The sequence below is a fragment of the Astyanax mexicanus genome, chromosome 10 (genome assembly GCF_023375975.1).
Source record: "Astyanax mexicanus isolate ESR-SI-001 chromosome 10, AstMex3_surface, whole genome shotgun sequence".
Lineage (NCBI taxonomy): Eukaryota > Metazoa > Chordata > Actinopteri > Characiformes > Acestrorhamphidae > Astyanax > Astyanax mexicanus.
This window is the reverse complement of record NC_064417.1, coordinates 28111215-28127905: the sequence shown is the minus strand read 5'-3', so window position 1 is coordinate 28127905 and position 16691 is coordinate 28111215. Positions and strand designations below refer to the sequence as shown.

The 16691-nt window shown below is 38.6% G+C and overlaps 1 protein-coding gene across 1 annotated transcript; it reads right to left on the bottom strand.

The window, feature by feature from the left end:
- Positions 1–420: 420 nt before the first annotated feature.
- rufy1 (RUN and FYVE domain containing 1) lies at positions 421–15481 on the bottom strand. Its single transcript, XM_007229886.4, has 17 exons — positions 15096–15481; positions 13647–13820; positions 13425–13542; positions 12412–12513; positions 12180–12303; positions 12025–12086; positions 10710–10845; positions 10422–10523; positions 9266–9382; positions 5393–5560; positions 5124–5221; positions 4658–4777; positions 4293–4422; positions 2926–3020; positions 2764–2812; positions 2429–2506; positions 421–1030 (listed from the first exon to the last, which is right to left on the bottom strand). The coding sequence occupies exons 1-17, from the start codon at positions 15397–15399 to the stop codon at positions 890–892; spliced, it is 2118 nt and encodes a 705-aa protein (XP_007229948.4). The 5' UTR covers positions 15400–15481; the 3' UTR covers positions 421–889.
- Between the last annotated feature and the right edge of the window lie 1210 nt (positions 15482–16691).

Here is a 16691-nt window from a genome sequence, read left to right as displayed (position 1 = left end):
TTACACTTGTCATTAAAATTTGTTTCCAGTGTGAGTTGAGTAGATCTGATTTTCCTGTCTAACGTAAAAAAGCACCCAGACATGTAAATCAGGTACGTAAACAGTGGTTACACATCCTGAGGTGTCCTGTGTGTGAATAATTGAATAATTTATACCAGTGTTGTCAATCTTGCAAAATAAATTGAAAAATCTTAAAGCTGGGGGCCAGAGAATGTATGTTTGGCAGTTTGCATGATCTTCCTCTGTAAGATGTAACTGTAGTGTTGCTTTTTGTAAATAACTCACTGTAGTGATGCTCACAAAACTGGAAAAATGTTCAGTACTGTAGTGCAGCGGATTATAAACTGGGCTGCTAATAAGTGATTGTAATCTGATCACAATGCATTTTGGGAGCTCCTGGTTCACACCTGGCTACTCATGTACAGAATGCAGCTTCACTTTATTTTCTTATTGTTCACATTTAGAAAAGAGGGGTTTGATTGAAAATTGAATTTGTTAAGCAGTTGTCACCTGGGCAAGCACTCAAAGCTACAAGAGGCAAGTGCTCAACTGGTTTGGTTAGTATTCTCCCTAAAATGGAGATTATCAACAAGGTGAGAGAGAAAAAAAAGTACAATAAAATCATAGCCAGGGTTATGCAGTAGAATATTCCTCTTAAAAATTATCACATTCTCCATGTAGAAGAAATTACTTTGCATATGATTCTGCAGTTCCTGTAGCGCCTGCTGGCTAAAAAAGGTTTCAGACGAGTGGAAGCAGAAAAGCCCCGTAATCACTAATGCATATATTAATCTTGTTAGTCTCAAAATACCATAAATCACCCAGAGCGATCAGGACGAGCTGCAGCAGCACCGCACGCCTCATTATGATTTCAGGTGTTGGGGTGATGTCAGGAGCTGGTGGAGCTCCTCTGCAGAAGAAGGGAGTGGCAGATGTCGCAGACGCGGACGGGTTTGGGGTACGAGGGCAGGGCCAGTTCGTTACTGGAGCAGCTGCTGCAGTAGATGTCCCCACAGTTTCTGCAGTGGTGCTGAAAGAGAGGAATCAATCAGTAAAATTACACTGTGATTTATTTGAGTTTTAATAAGAAGATTTAGTATTATGTACAGTTTTCACAATATGACAGTAAAATACATACTGATCTTAGATTAAGTTTAATTCAGTATGAATCTGGTGTGTGTAATTTTTTACAGTCTTAAAGGAAAATGCAGATTGATTTCATCTAGTGTGAATATGCAGTCTTTTTTTCAAGTCAGACATTATACATGTAAAATTATATTTAATCCACTAAATCTGCAATATATGTTTTATAGTCTTGTGGTAACTTCACAAACTATCAAAATCCAAATACAAAATTTATTTGAAATGGACTTTCTTTCCAGTATGAATTTTTGTTGTCTTTTTTACATCCTAACTGTAGATTGCAGATGGTCTTCAATCCCGTATGAATTTTTGTTTTTCATTTCTACATCCTAACGGTAGATTGCAGTTGGGCTTTGATCCAGTATGAATCTGGAGTATGTTTAGTTTTTACAATTTTGCAGTACATTTCAGATGGAATTTAATCCAGTATGAATCTTTGTCATCATGTCTACATTCTATTAGTAGATTGCAGATGGGCTTTAATTCAGTATGAATCTGGAGTATGTGTAGTTTCTAAAATCTTACAGTAAATTTCAGACAGACTTTAATCCAGTATGAATCTGTAATGTCATTTCTACAACCTAACGGTAGAGTGCAGTTGGGCTTTGATCCAGTATGAATCTGGAGTATGTTTAGTTTTTACAATTTTGCAGTACATTTCAAATGGACTTATATCCAGTATGAATCTTTGTCGTCATTTCTACATCCTAACAGTAGATTGCAGATGAGGCTTTAATTCAGTATGAATCTGGAGTATGTGTATGTGAGTTTTTAAAATCTTACAGTAAATTTCAGACAGACTTTAATCCAGTATGAATCTGCGATGTCATTTCTACATCCTAACAGTAGACTGCAGATGGGCTTTAATCCAGTATGAATCTTTGTTGTCAATTCAACATTCTAACAGTAAACATTTCAGATGGAGTCTAATGCAGTATAAATCAGGAGTATGTGTAGTTTTTACAATTTCACAGTAAATTTCAGATAGATTTTGGTCCAGTATAAATCTTTAAATCAGTTACTTTCAGTTACTATAAAACTAAATTTAATCCAGTATGAATCTGTAGTGTCATTTCTATAGTCTGACAAAAAATGTTGCTGGTTTTATTCAGTATGAATCTGCAGTGTAATTTTGCATTTTAATCCAGTATGAATTTTTTACAGACTGACAGTAACATTCAAATTGAATGAGTTTTGTGACATGATAACTAATGTGAAGGTCTGGGATCTCTGGATATGTAAAGAAATTACAGATTTCCTTCTGCTAATTAAATTTTGAGCTTACTTTTCTGCGAGATATGGAGAATTCCTTTTGGCACTGTTTACACTGCGTGGCTTCATCGTCTTTAAGCCAGGCCTGACCCTGAAACAAAGCAAACACGTTGAGAAAAACAGCAGGAAGATCTATATTTATAGGAAGTTCTTTAGTTTATAATCAGGAAAAGGCTGGATCCCAAAGTTTGCTGGTCTGGGAAGCACCATCAATCAATATGTGTAATGCAGACTAAATGTAAGCCAATAGATTTTTAAGTAATTGGACAGCTTTTCTAGCTTTTCTATTATAAACATATATAAACATATATATAAAAATATATATTGTAATTTTAAATTAAACGTTACCTTTAGAGCTTTGTTGACTTCTTTGAAGTCCTCCATTTTGAGTTTGGATCTGAAGGCAGGGACAACATGGCATGATAAATAATATACCAAAAAAATCAGTGAAAGTGAACTATGATCCTAAGATATTGTTACTGCATCACAGTCTGACAAGGTGTGTCTTACTGGCTGAGATGGAGACCCATCTCCTGCAGTGCCTGCTCCTGCTCCTCACACAGCTGCTGCAGCTGCTTCTTCTCGTGCCGCAGGTCCAGCAGCTCCTGTTAGAAACAAAGCTTCTGATTGAGTGTGTTTACATGCAGTTCATAATCTGATTACTGCAGAAAATGTACAGACAGTTGGTCATTAATCAGATCAACACATTTAAATGAACTTAGGTAATCAGATATTGAAAATCTCTGCATTCACTTCATTAAGTCAATCATCTAATTTTTACTTTGCAATCAGCCAATAAACTCATAGAATTAGACATGAAGTAAACTAGTGCTGGCCGATATGAAAAAAAATCATATATCACGATATGGATTTTTTTAAATAACGATATTGATATGTATCATGATATACCACATTTAAGTATGTTTTCAGTTATTCTTCGAAAAATATGACAAAATAATATCATTGCTTACTTTTTTCCAACTTTATTTCAAAGTGACATTAAACCCAACTTGTGAATTACTAAATTTTAATGCAGCAGTATATATGTATCAAATAAAAAACAGATGAGGTAGATGCAGTAGCTAATTTTGTCAAAAGAACAATGCGTCTCCATTGTTCAGCTCTCATGAGTTTAATAACATAAAGCATGTCGCAAACTGGCGTGTCCGCGTGCGCCTGTCAAATAACGTAAAGCAACATCAAGTCGCAAAACCACATTATGAAGCTTTTTTTTGCGAAGATTACTTTATAATCACTTATATAAACCAAGTTTATGCAAAGTGACCACACCAATACATTTCATCGTAGCCTACTTTTTATATTTGCATGAATAATTGATGAAATTACTGTAGAAACAATTTTTATATGTAAAACCTGAATTTTTTAACAAATCAAGTCACACTATGACAATACATCAGATCATACATCAGCTAAAAGATGTTTCAGTGTCGCTCCAAAAACGTTTGGATGCCATTTTGCTTACTTATTTTCACTACCACGGTCTGTTTTCACTCATTCATAGACTGAGAAATCCCAAAATACTTCGGTAAAAGCTTTAAACGCAATGAGAAATACCACTACTGAGTTAAAATCCAGCTCTCTTTATCAAATTTCTTAATAAGATCTTAGACAACTTGAGTAATTAGATCTAAAAATCTAATTATGAACGGACTATTGAATGCATTTAGACACACTCAGTGTCAGAAAAGATAAATTCAATTCAGGCTACAATCTAGTAGCCCCTAAATGCTTTACTGGTCCATGTGGTTCATCACTTCTGCTGTACAGCATCCAAACCTGCATCAATGGGACATTTAATTAACATTAAGGTGCTCCTGGCATGCAATGGTGGAAGATGTGAAATTTGATGGTCTGACCGTCTGCAGGCCCTGCAGCTGCTGCAGTTGTGTGCGCAGTTCAGAGCTGTTGTCCTGCTCCCGCTGCAGCTCCCTCTGAAGGCTCTGCCTCTGCTCCTTCTCTTTACTCAGCTCCACCTCCAGCCCTGACCTGAGGAACATCAACACAAAGGCTCTGTTTAGACTACCAGCCAAATCCAATTTTGGAAAGTTTTCAAGAATTTGTAATGAATTTTAACATATTTTGCATCACTAAGAACACAAACAATGATCTAATCAAGTCCAGACTAAGAGAAGTGCGAGGGTCCAAGGTCCAGGACAGTTGGTCTGTTACATTGCTAGAAGTAATGTCCATACTGTCTATATAGTACACGGGTTCTTGGTACCTCAGTGTGTCAAGATCGGTCATCCGTTTCTGCAGAGCTTCCACTCTCCCCTTCATCTCTGAACACAGATCCTTCTGACCCTCCTCTGTGTTCTTCCTCTGATTCTCAGAGTCCTGTAATCTGCAGGTTTAAAGTTTTACAGGGTCATTAATCACTTGCATTACTGCTGAAAAAAAAGACTGGTGGAGGAGAACATGCCAAGATGCATGAAAACTGATTAAAAACAGGGTTATTCCCCCAAATATTGATTTATGTACTGTGTTCTTTGCATTATTTGAGGTCTGAAAGCTCTGCATCTTTTTTGTTATTTCAGCCATTTTTCATTTTCTGCAAATAAATGTTCTAAATGACAACATTTTTATTTGAATCATTAATCCAGTTTTGGAAGCTGAAGTGATCCATGAGCTTCCTATATCATTATACTGCTAGTGCCCAAACACCAAGCATCAAATATCACGACCCTTACCTCAGCTCCAGCTCCTTCATTGCCTTTTCCATTTGGACCATCTTCTGCTCCAACTTCACAGCATCCTCCTCCTTCTTCACAGCCACTCCGCCAGCCTCCTTCAATCAGCCAGCAGAGGGATACAGAGAGTAAGAGCATTGATTACAGTAATAAAGACCATACAGCTATATTTTAAACAGCATGGGTAATTCGTTAATTAAAGTCAGTCCATCTGTTACCATCCAGAGACTTATCTTACAGGTGTGCACCAGCACACGCAGGTGTCATACCTGTGCCTTGTTGAACATCTGCAGGTTGAGAGTCTTGACCTGGTCCAGCTGCTGCCGCAGAGCAGCCAGCGTGTCCTGTTTCTCGTGAATGTCTTTCTCCAGCAGCTTCATGGCCACCTCCATCTCCTGCTTCAGGCCAATCTGAAGCTCCAGTTCCTTCTGCAGCTCCTACAGTTGGTACACATTTCATAAATGGACATGTTTAAAGATCTCACCCTGAAAAAATGGCTGTTTAATTATTGAAATGCTCCATCATAGTCCCCATAATCTGGAAACTAAAGCTGTCCATACACTACACAACTTTGAAAAGACTCTAAAAAGACTTTTAACAGACTGAGGTCTGACCCCCTCTCACATCTAAAGACTAGTCACAGACTTTTTACTCACAGAATTGTCACAGATTTTGCAAAGCCTGGGGATCACTTACTGCAAGAATGAGATTATTTACCATCATGTTTCTGGTTGAGTTTAAATACAATATTAAGTTACAAATAATGCGTATATATCAATACTTTGATTTATCAGAGACTCACAGCTTTTGTCCTCATCAACAGTTTATTTTTCTTAATATTTTTTAATAGAATACATTTTGTGTTCAACTCGTCCTATATAAGCTTTATTGCCCCCTTTTTTGCTACAACCTTGTATAGCAAAGAATCACAGTTTCACTGGTGTACATTTGCCTTTGTTTCAGATAGAATTAATGCAATATAGAACATCATTCCTACATCATTTAAGGGCTACCCGTGTTTAAATACTGTACATATTAAAGTAAGAACCATTGCAAAATATGTTCTTTTTTTAAATTGTTTGTAAAAAGTCACATGAAATATATTCTTACCTCATCCCATAGCTCACCTATTGGTTGTTGACACTGTTCTTGTCACTATTTGCGTGAGCCAAGTCTCAAGACTTGCAATAATATTAAACATGGTTGATTTTATCGGAGCGCAGGACGCGAACCCGACTGACTGAAACTTTCAGTCGTAACCACCTTATACTGAATGATCCAGATGACGCGACTCGACGGCAGCTCGACTCTAGCCAGACTCTCCTGATTTTATCCCGACTCTGGAAATTTGTCTGTGACTATGAAATCATTTGTAAATCGTTAGGTGTAAGCCCAGCATAAGATGAAAAATGTCATATTTTTTGGACTGGGCGATACAGTCAAAATATACTTTATTTTATTTTAAATATATAGGCAAGTCTAATTACTAAATTGAAACTTCAGTTCCATGTATTTATAAATGTGTCAAAAAAGTAACAGCAACATATATAGTTATATGGAAACATCTTTCATATTTTCAATGGTGTCAAAAGCATGGAAGCTCATAACTTGTATTAAACACACACACACAAAAAAAACTTTGTTTAATTTAGGTATTTCTTTTAGAAAATATAGTAAGCAGCTCCTTTAACCTTATAAGCAGCTTTTATATTGAATAATTTTGAATATGCAAAGATAACCTACTTAGGTCAGTTAATATTGCAGCAAAAATGCTTTTCTCATTCAACCTGTTTTTCTTTTTATTTTATTTTTTACATTGAAGATTTTATATTGAAGTAAACATAGCTTTTGTAAACAAAAAGTGTTAAACCAGAATATGTTTTATACTTTAGATTCTTTAGAAGGAGCACTGTTTTGAGGACAAATTTGCACACTCTTAGTATTTTAATCTCAGTGTCTTCATTAGGGAGAGTCACCTGGAATAGTTTCCTCAGCATCTTGAAGGAGTTTCTGTAGGTGCTGAACAATTGTTGCTGCTTTTGCTTCGTGCTGTGAAGCTCTAGGTCAGGGGTTTGTAAAGGACAAACTCTTTTCTTGTTTACTACTTAACTCCATGTTCCTTTAATTGTTTTCATGTTTTTAATATTAATATACAATGTAGTAAATAAATTAAATAAAGAAACATTGAATGAGAAGGTGTGTCTGAACTTTGACTGGTACTGTATCCGCTTTTAAATATATGGATATGCCTTATTTAAATGTGTTGCTCAGGGCAAACAGAGGTAACATTAAAATCCACCATCATAACTCGACATAAATGTATTTTTAATGCCTGTCGTTTATAAGTTCTTAAAATGTACACTACCGTTCAAAAGTTTGGGGTCACATTGAAACGTCCTTATTTTTGAAGGAAAAGCACTGTACTTTTCAATGAAGATAACTTTAAACTAGTCCTAACTTTAAACAAATACACTCTGTACATTGCTAATGTGGTAAATGACTATTCTAGCTGCAAATGTCTGGTTTTGGTGCAATATCTACATAGGTGTATAGAGGCCCATTTCCAGCAACTATCACTCCAGTGTTCTAATGGTACAATGTGTTTGCTCATTGGCTCAGAAGGCTAATTGATGATTAGAAAACCCTTGTGCAATCATGTTCACACACCTGAAAACAGTCTAGCTCATTACAGAAGCTACAAAACTGACCTTCCTTTGAGCAGATTGAGTTTCTGGAGCATCACATTTGTGGGGTCAATTAAACGCTCAAAATGGCCAGAAAAAGAGAACTTTCATCTGAAACTCGACAGTCTATTCTTGTTCTTAGAAATGAAGGCTATTCCATGCTAGAAATTGCTAAGAAATTGAAGATTTCCTACAACGGTGTGTACTACTCCCTTCAGAGGACAGAACAAACAGGCTCTAACCAGAGTAGAAAAAGAAGTGGGAGGCCGCGTTGCACAACTAAGCAAGAAGATAAGTACATTAGAGTCTCTAGTTTGAGAAACAGACGCCTCACAGGTCCCCAACTGACATCTTCATTAAATAGTACCCGCAAAACACCAGTGTCAACATTTACAGTGAAGAAGCGGCTGCGGGATTTTGGGCTTCAGGGCAGAGTGGCAAAGAAAAAGCCATATCTGAGACTGGTTAATAAAAGAAAAAGATTAAGATGGGCAAAAGAACACAGACATTGGACAGAGGAAGACTGGAAAAAAGTGTTGTGGACGGATGAATCCAAGTTTGAGGTGTTTGGATCACAAAGAAGAACGTTTGTGAGACGCAGAACAAATGAAAAGATGCTGGAAGAATGCCTGACGCCATCTGTTAAGCATGGTGGAGGTAATGTGATGGTCTGGGGTTGCTTTGGTGCTGGTAAGGTGGGAGATTTGTACAGGGTAAAAGGGATTCTGAATAAGGAAGGCTATCACTCCATTTTGCAACGCCATGCCATACCCAGTGGACAGCGCCTGATCGGAGCCAATTTCGTCCTACAACAGGACAATGACCCTAAACACACCTCCAAATTGTGCAAGAACTATTTACAGCAGAAGCAGGCAGCTGGTATTCTATTGGTAATGGAGTGGCCAGCGCAGTCACCAGATCTGAACCCCATTGAGCTGTTGTGGGAGCAGCTTGACCGTATGGTACGCCAGAAGTGCCCATCCAACCAATCCAACTTGTGGAAGCTGCTTCTAGAAGCGTGGGGTGCAATTTCTCCAGCTTCCCTCAACAAATTAACAGCTAGAATGCCAAAGGTGTGCAATGCTGTAATTGCTGCAAACGGAGGATTCTTTGATGAAAGCAAAGTTTGATGTAAAAACAATGTTATTTCAAATACAAATCATTATTTCTAACCTTGTCAATGTCTTGACTCTATTTTCTATTCATTTCACAATGTATGGTGGTGAATAAGTGTGACTTTTCATGGAAAACACAAAATTGTTTGAGTGACCCCAAACTTTTGAACGGTAGTGTAGATTATTTACATCAAAAGTAAGAAAGTGTCACTGCTAACAAAGGTCTACTTGAATTGCTAATACCATTGTATAAACTTGCCTTTGTCGAGTTAAATAGTGAATGTGCATGAAAACTGTAAGAACTGTGACTGAAATATTCAGTATGGGGAAGCGAGTGACTGACCTGCCGAATGCGTTTCTCCTCCTTGTACTGCGTCCAAACCACGTTATACATCTCATCCAAACCCTGCCGGGACTGCCGGTACGTCTCTAGCTCCACTTGGCTGTCCTGCAGAGTCACCTGGACAAATAGAAAAGACAAAACAGGTATAAAGACACAGAATACACTGCTAGATAAAGATAGGATTTTACTATAAACCTGAAACTATGACAGAAATCTGCATTTGTGCCCCACCACATGCCCAAAAATCTGCAGTATATGTTATTTGTTTCTTCATTTTTTGTATTACAAAAGGAGAATAATCAATCCACATTTACCGCTTTTTCAATGTGTAATAAGTAGTCACTTAGAATTTTTGGATACCAATGCAAATCTTTGAATTTAATACTGACAGACAAACAATTTTTCAAAACTTTTTCTTTTTTTTTGTTGTTGTTTTTTTTCCCCTAATTTTTCGCATTTTCTCCCAATTTATCAAACCCAATTAGGACTCCCCCATCACTAGTAATGCCCCAACACACCAGGAGGGTGAAGACTAACACATGCTTCCTCGCTTCTTTTCAAGCTGCTGCTGATGCAGCATTGCCGAGCAGCCAGCGTGCTCGGAGGAAAGCGCAGCGGCTCGGCTCGGATACATCAGCTCACAGACGCCCGTGCTGCAGACATCACCCTAGGGGTGATGTGGGGAGAGAGCGCCATCTACCCACCCAGAGGGAGCAGGGCCAATTTTGCTCCCTCTAAACGCCGGCAGCTTGATGGCAAAGCTGCATGAGGGGGGTTGGAACCTGCGACCTCCTGCTCATAGTGGCAGCGCTTTAGACTGCTGAACCACTCAGCGCCACACCTTTTTCTTAACAGTAACAAAAAAAATGACAAAAATTATTATCACACAACATATTTGTTTTAATAGCCGACATGAGTAATGTCATTATCATACTGTCACCATGAGAGGCAGAAGCAGATAAATGTGAACATTGTCTAAAATTGTAAAAAAATTGTACTCAATGTGCGGAAGGGCCTAAAGTCTGCAGAAAGGTATCCTTCCACACACAGAGTTGGTCAACCCTATTCTAATGTTTTTTCCCAACACTCTGTGACACAAGACTCATATTATGAATAGAACATGTGTTCATTAGCCTGGCATCATTCTGAACCCTACCTCTTCTTTTCTCTGGCTGGACTGGAGGATGGTGGCGTTCTCCTGCCGCAGCTGATCCTGCTCCTCCCGCAGGGCGTTGATCCTGTCTGTGGCTGCTGACAGCTGCAGAACACACACAGAGCTTCAGCACTGCTAACACATGTAGGTGGTAATGGCCATGAATGAAGGACAGCTGCCTGGGACATTTCAACGTTCCAACATTCAAAACCAGACCGAGGACAGAACTACCATGAAATACGAGATCGTCTGGCAAACATGTAAGTGTGTGAAGGACGCAGAAGATCTGACCTCCTCTATGAGTTTGCAGTTGGTTTTCTCCAGTGAGTCCATCTTGGCCTGTAGGTCGGTCACAGTGCAGCTCAGGTGGCGGTTCAGCTCCTCTATGTAGTGCTTCTGATCCAGAATCGCCGTCATTTTGGAATCACTGGCAACAAATATAATACAATAAACAGCTAAGCTCAGCTAAGATCAGGGAGCTAATTTTAGGTGCAAATAAATTCATTACAATATACAGTACTGGCATTTTATGAGGCTTTCTGTTATTATTATCTGTAATTACCAGGTTAATCATGCATATACGCTAAAAGATCTCTTAGAACTGACTCTATTGTCCAAAAAAAGGCTTTCAGATCTGGATTTTGGAGTATTGCTGTGAGTATTTGATTGTATTCAGTAACCATCAGTGGCTATCAGTCACAATGATCATCATTAACCCATATCTAACAATAGCTTTATGTTTACCTACTCCAAAAAGTCCTATTCTATTGGTATTGCTTTTCTACATCTGTATCAGCAATGGATGCAACTTAAAGTAACTGAACCCATTCATTAGAAGGGTGTACAATTAATAGGCTTTTTTTATCTTTAAATAATAACTAAAAAGTGCTTCAAACATGATTTAACAAGCTGCGTCTGTCCACTGTGATGAGCAGAGCTGCAGATTATTCTGAAATGACCTAATTAAATCTGGGTCAGCTACCAGAATGTCCCATTTATTAAAAGTATTGAATAAATCTCAAGATAGATTACATTGATAGTTATCTATATATAAGACTTAATATTAACTATAAATAGGGCATTACTGAAAATGTTCAATTGAGCAACTAACTCCAAGAGATGGGAAAACATGTTGACAGTGTTTTAAAAGAATGTAATTCTAAGAGATTTTTTCATTTTGGAGTATTGCATCAGGCAACAATAAATAATCTATCAGTCTATATTTGAAATATTTAAAATCCATGGTTTAAATTAATACACCTTATATTTGCACATTATACATACTACATATACTACACTACACAATATCTTATGCCATTTTAAAGCAAATAGTCACTGTGACGAAGAGAAAGAAAGAAAATTCTTAACATGTTGGGATTGGAGTGACGTGGCTCAGTGTACACTGACTCTCATATGTCATGGGACAAGATTTAGTATAGCACTTCTGCCACATCCCATGAAAACTAAAGAGAGCTGTACTGTCCACTGTGGGAGGTAATGCTTTCTATGACATACTGCATTACACAAGTGACACAGTAAACTTCAGAAATAGAATGTTACATTAATCTGGCATTAGTGTAATACTTGGTGTAACAGCACTACTCACTCCTGTGTGTTTTCAGTTGTCTGTGGATCCTTTAGGTACAGAGAGAAGTCGATGATGCCCACCTAAAACATCCAGATGATAACAAGATGAGCAAGTGCATGACAAATCATCAGCACAGGGAAATGCGCCACAGCCAGCATCAGTGTGAGACCCACCTGAGAATCCAGGTCTTCCCCCTTCACACACAGGTTGGCATCAATCACATTCAGACCAACCAGCATCCCAACGATGACTGACCCCTCCTCCTCCAACAGGAGAGCTCCTGGTTCATAAAACTCACTGAAAGAGAGAGAGAGAGAGAGAGGTGGATGGATATAAAATACCAGACCACATTAAAGATCTTACATCTTGGAGTAGTGCTTGTGTCTGATCATGCGATCATCTCACCTCAGGACATCTCGCCTGTTTATCAGAACTTTCATATAATCTGCCACTTTCTTCTGCATAAGGGCCAAATGCAGCCACGCCCGAGCTCGCCCCAGTCCTGTCCTGAGAGAGATAGAGAGATAGAGAGAGAAGAAAAGTTGGATTGATAATATTAGGTAAAAAAAAACTCACAATGCATGATATAACACTGTTATAGCAAAAAAAAAAAAAAAAAATAGGGAAACGTATCTCCACTCTAGCTACATGATTTCTATTATATATGATTTTGGCTTTTTGTTGTTTATTTTTACACTTATTTTATCTAAATAAAGATTTATATCTGCACCAATAGGATGTCAATACAGAACTTTTTAATATTATTGATTTCCATAATTACCTATTCTGTGCCAATCAAAGGTTTGGACACAACCCTTCTCATTTATTGTTTTTTCTTTATTTTTATTATTTTCTACATTGTAGATTAACACTGAAGACATTAAAACTATGAATGACTGCATTTGCAAGTATGAAGTAAACAAAAAAACTGTTAAACAAGGCAAAATATGTTTTATACTTAAGATTCTTCATAGTAGCAACGTTTGCTTTGATGCCACCTTCGCCCACTCTTGGCTGATTCTCTCAGTCAGCTTCATGATGTAGAACCTGGCATGGTTCTCCAGCTATCTTAAAGGAGTTCCAGAGGTGGTGATCACTTGTAAACTGCTTTTCCTTTACTCTGCGCTCCAACTCGTCCCAAACGACCTAGGTTGGGTTTGTATGTCAGATGTTTGTGAAGGCCTAGTGCCTTATTGCATGTGTGTTCTTCATAGTCTTTAATTATAATCTACAAATGCAGTAAATGATACAAATCAAGATTAAATATTGATGAGAATGCGTGTCTAAAGATTTGACTTGTACTGTATTTGTTTAAACGTGTAGCTAAACAAAGAGAAGTGGCTAGTGGTATTGCACCACTACTGAAGAATTTGTGTACATAAGAGATAGTAAAGATCTGCAGCTGTAAAGAAACTTACTTAAGGCCAGGCATGTCCCTCACACTGGTGGCGAGGTCAGCAGACTCAGGACACAGTTTCTCTACCAGTTCCAGAGGAGCCCAGATAGATTTATTTTGGCCAATGAAGGATTTCTTCACTAAACAGAGAAGCAGAACGGGATTAGTTTAACATGCAGCTCTGAAACAGCAAGCATGCTCAGATTAACCACATTCTTTCAATAGTTTGGAAGCCCTGCTTTACCTTTCAATCCATGTTTAAGGCAGTGTTCCAACACCACAAAGAACTGCTGCAGCGGTGGATAATCAGAGTCCAGGGTTCGACCCAGGCTGAGGGACGACTGGATCAGGACCTTTATGCTGAGCTTCATCATGCTTAAGAGATTGGATCTTTCCACCAATACAGGATCTTTTATAGCTGCAAAAACACAACACACTAACTATTCAATATATATCCAGTATACTAAACTCAGAATACAAAAAGGCAAGAAAGCTAAACAAACAGTTTAGACGTAGTGTAAACAAGATTCACATTTATGAAATGCATGTTCCTACAGTGAAAACTAAGCGGCTGGCCTAGAGGATTTTACCAAACAGCAGTGACTCTACAGCCGATACTTTTATCCACCCTCTACCCTAACATCAGGAGAGTGACTAACACCCCGCCAGTGGGACCACCACAAATACTGTCATCTCCCAAACAAACACAAACCCCCCAAAATAACCCCAACAAAAGAGTTATAGTTATATAGACTACAGTTATATAGACTACAGTTATACAGAATACATATAAACATATAGACTAATAGTTATATAGACTACATATAGACTAGGAATAGGTGATAATATTAACATATTGCTAGACTAGGGGGACAATACTATCAAAATGAGTCTATTGTTGGACAAAGGACATATTACCAAAGGAACACTGTTGAACTAGGGACTATGTTATTAACAGGAGAATACTGTTAGACTAGCAGCTATATTATTACCATCGCCATACTGCTGGACTAGGGGACTATATTATGACAAGACTACACTGATGGAATAGGTGACTATACTATTAACAGGAGTACATTTCTGGACTAGGGGACTATATTATTAACAGGAGTCTATAGTTGGACTATGGAACTATATTGTTATTAGCAGAATACTGTCGGACTAGGGACTGTAAAAGCTGGTCATCCAGGTTAAAACAGGCCACAGGCTGATAGGCTAGCTGGTTAAACAGTTTGTGACAAGCATAGGGTATACTGTATTTTATTTTTGTCAGGCTTGGCCATGTTGGTCTTGCTGTTAATGCCTGGTATTCTGTTCAACAAGCACAGTAAAAGCTTTACTACTGGTTATCTAACTAAATAACTAGTTAACTAGCTTGGTCATGTTGATCATGACTGTAGATCAGCTAAACTTTTAAACTCGAACCCAGTCATACCCACTGCGAAAGAGCTTAACCATTTTATCTAACCATACTGTTTTTATGCAACAGGGTAACAAAAGTAATGCACTCTTCTGTACTGTACTGTACTGTACTATATTGTACAATAGTGTACTGTAGTTTTTGGGGAAGTAAAAGTTACTCAGACAGCTGACTCACAGCTGACACTGTAGACAGCTGACTCTAAGGTAGATTCTGGTCTGTAACGTTACTGGTTAAAATGATCGGTACTGTGGTGTGTTCGGGGTTCTGTACCGGGTCTGTTGGTGTCCGGGTGGTCGGTGCTGGTGGGAGAAGCTGGACTCAGCTGTTCAGAAACAGAACCGGACCTCCTCCACCCGGACCCGTAACTGTTGACTCCGCTCAGCGTCTCCGTGGCTTTCCGGGCCAGAGACAGGATCGGAGCGGACCAGGACCCGTCCGCCGCTTTATCCCTCCGCTCCCCTTCGCCCTCCACCGCCGCGGATTCGGGCTCGGCCGGAGCCGGGTCCGGATCTGCCTCTTTAACCGCGCTGTTTACAACTGCACTGTCTGGATCTCCGTCAGCCATTTTCCGCATCACACCACGTGACACCAGGCCAGAGTAATCACCTGCAGACACTCCAGGAGTCACGAGGCCAGAGTAATCGATCGGACTTTTAGCGATTCTCTGTTTTTACCAGGGAAGAGAAATCGATTGATATTTCAGGTTTAAGGTGGTAACATATGTTTGAGAGATGTTATTTGAAGCATAATTATAATCTAATCTAAATCAAAATATTCATTTAAATATAAAACTAAAGTGTGTTATTTTGATTATGGCAAAACTGCACAGATGCTGTTTTACAAATCTACTTACTACCCTGTAATTTTGCTTTGTTGTGAAAGGCTATTTTTCCTTTTACCCACCAGTTTCTACTTTTGTGTCGAACCTATGTGTACCTGCGTACCCTGCGCCATAGCCCAACGCACTCCTCCCCAGAAATGTTGCTAACCATTCACCAGGTGATGTGGCAGCTGTGATTAGTCTGCCGAGCCCCTCGAGTTCCCGCCTTCACAGTTTAAATTGAGTCGTAGACACACAAATACAGAAGTATAAATACACAAAGCAGCAAAGTGCCTTCGCACATAGACAGACATGTATAAAATATTAAAAACTTATAGCTCTATTTAAAAAAGTGACGTGTACAAGTTGAAGTGTTTTTAAGCACCACACTTAAGTGGGAGTCTGAAAGTATTCAATATTCCTAATAGTTGTTTCTATAAATGCAATAAGGCACACTACAACATGTTTATTTTCTGGTGTATTTTCATACAAAAGGTGCACCAGATTATAAGGTGCATTATGCAACTGTAACAGAGTTAAAAAGAACTGCATAAAATTATATGAATTCTCACTAAATTATTATTATATTAACCTTTAGTAAACAAAAGGGATTCTTGTTATATTTTTTTTTACTCCTGTTGGAGGTTGGTTAATGTGTTTTAACAGTAAAAAGGTGGTTATTTTTCTGTGCTTTTATTTTGAACGACAAATCCCTGCACCAGCAAGGCAACTGCATGTTTTTTTTTATTAATTATCCCTCTGCGCCCCCCGTAGCTCCAGAGGAACTTGCAAGCAGCGCAGGAGATATACATGCAGTTGCAGTCACTAAATAATCGGCTGGGATTATTTGTTTGTTTGTATGTGCAGATGTGCAGAGTAATAAAGACCAGAGGAGAGAAAGAGACAGCCTGCCTCCCCGCGTCTTTCTAACTTCCCACCAAAGGGTCTAACAAGTGCTATAGGGCAGCAGGAGAGCCGCCACACAACACTAGTAAGACACAGGCGTGTCACCGTGTTTTTTCTTCTAATTCAGCAGGTCTTGCCGC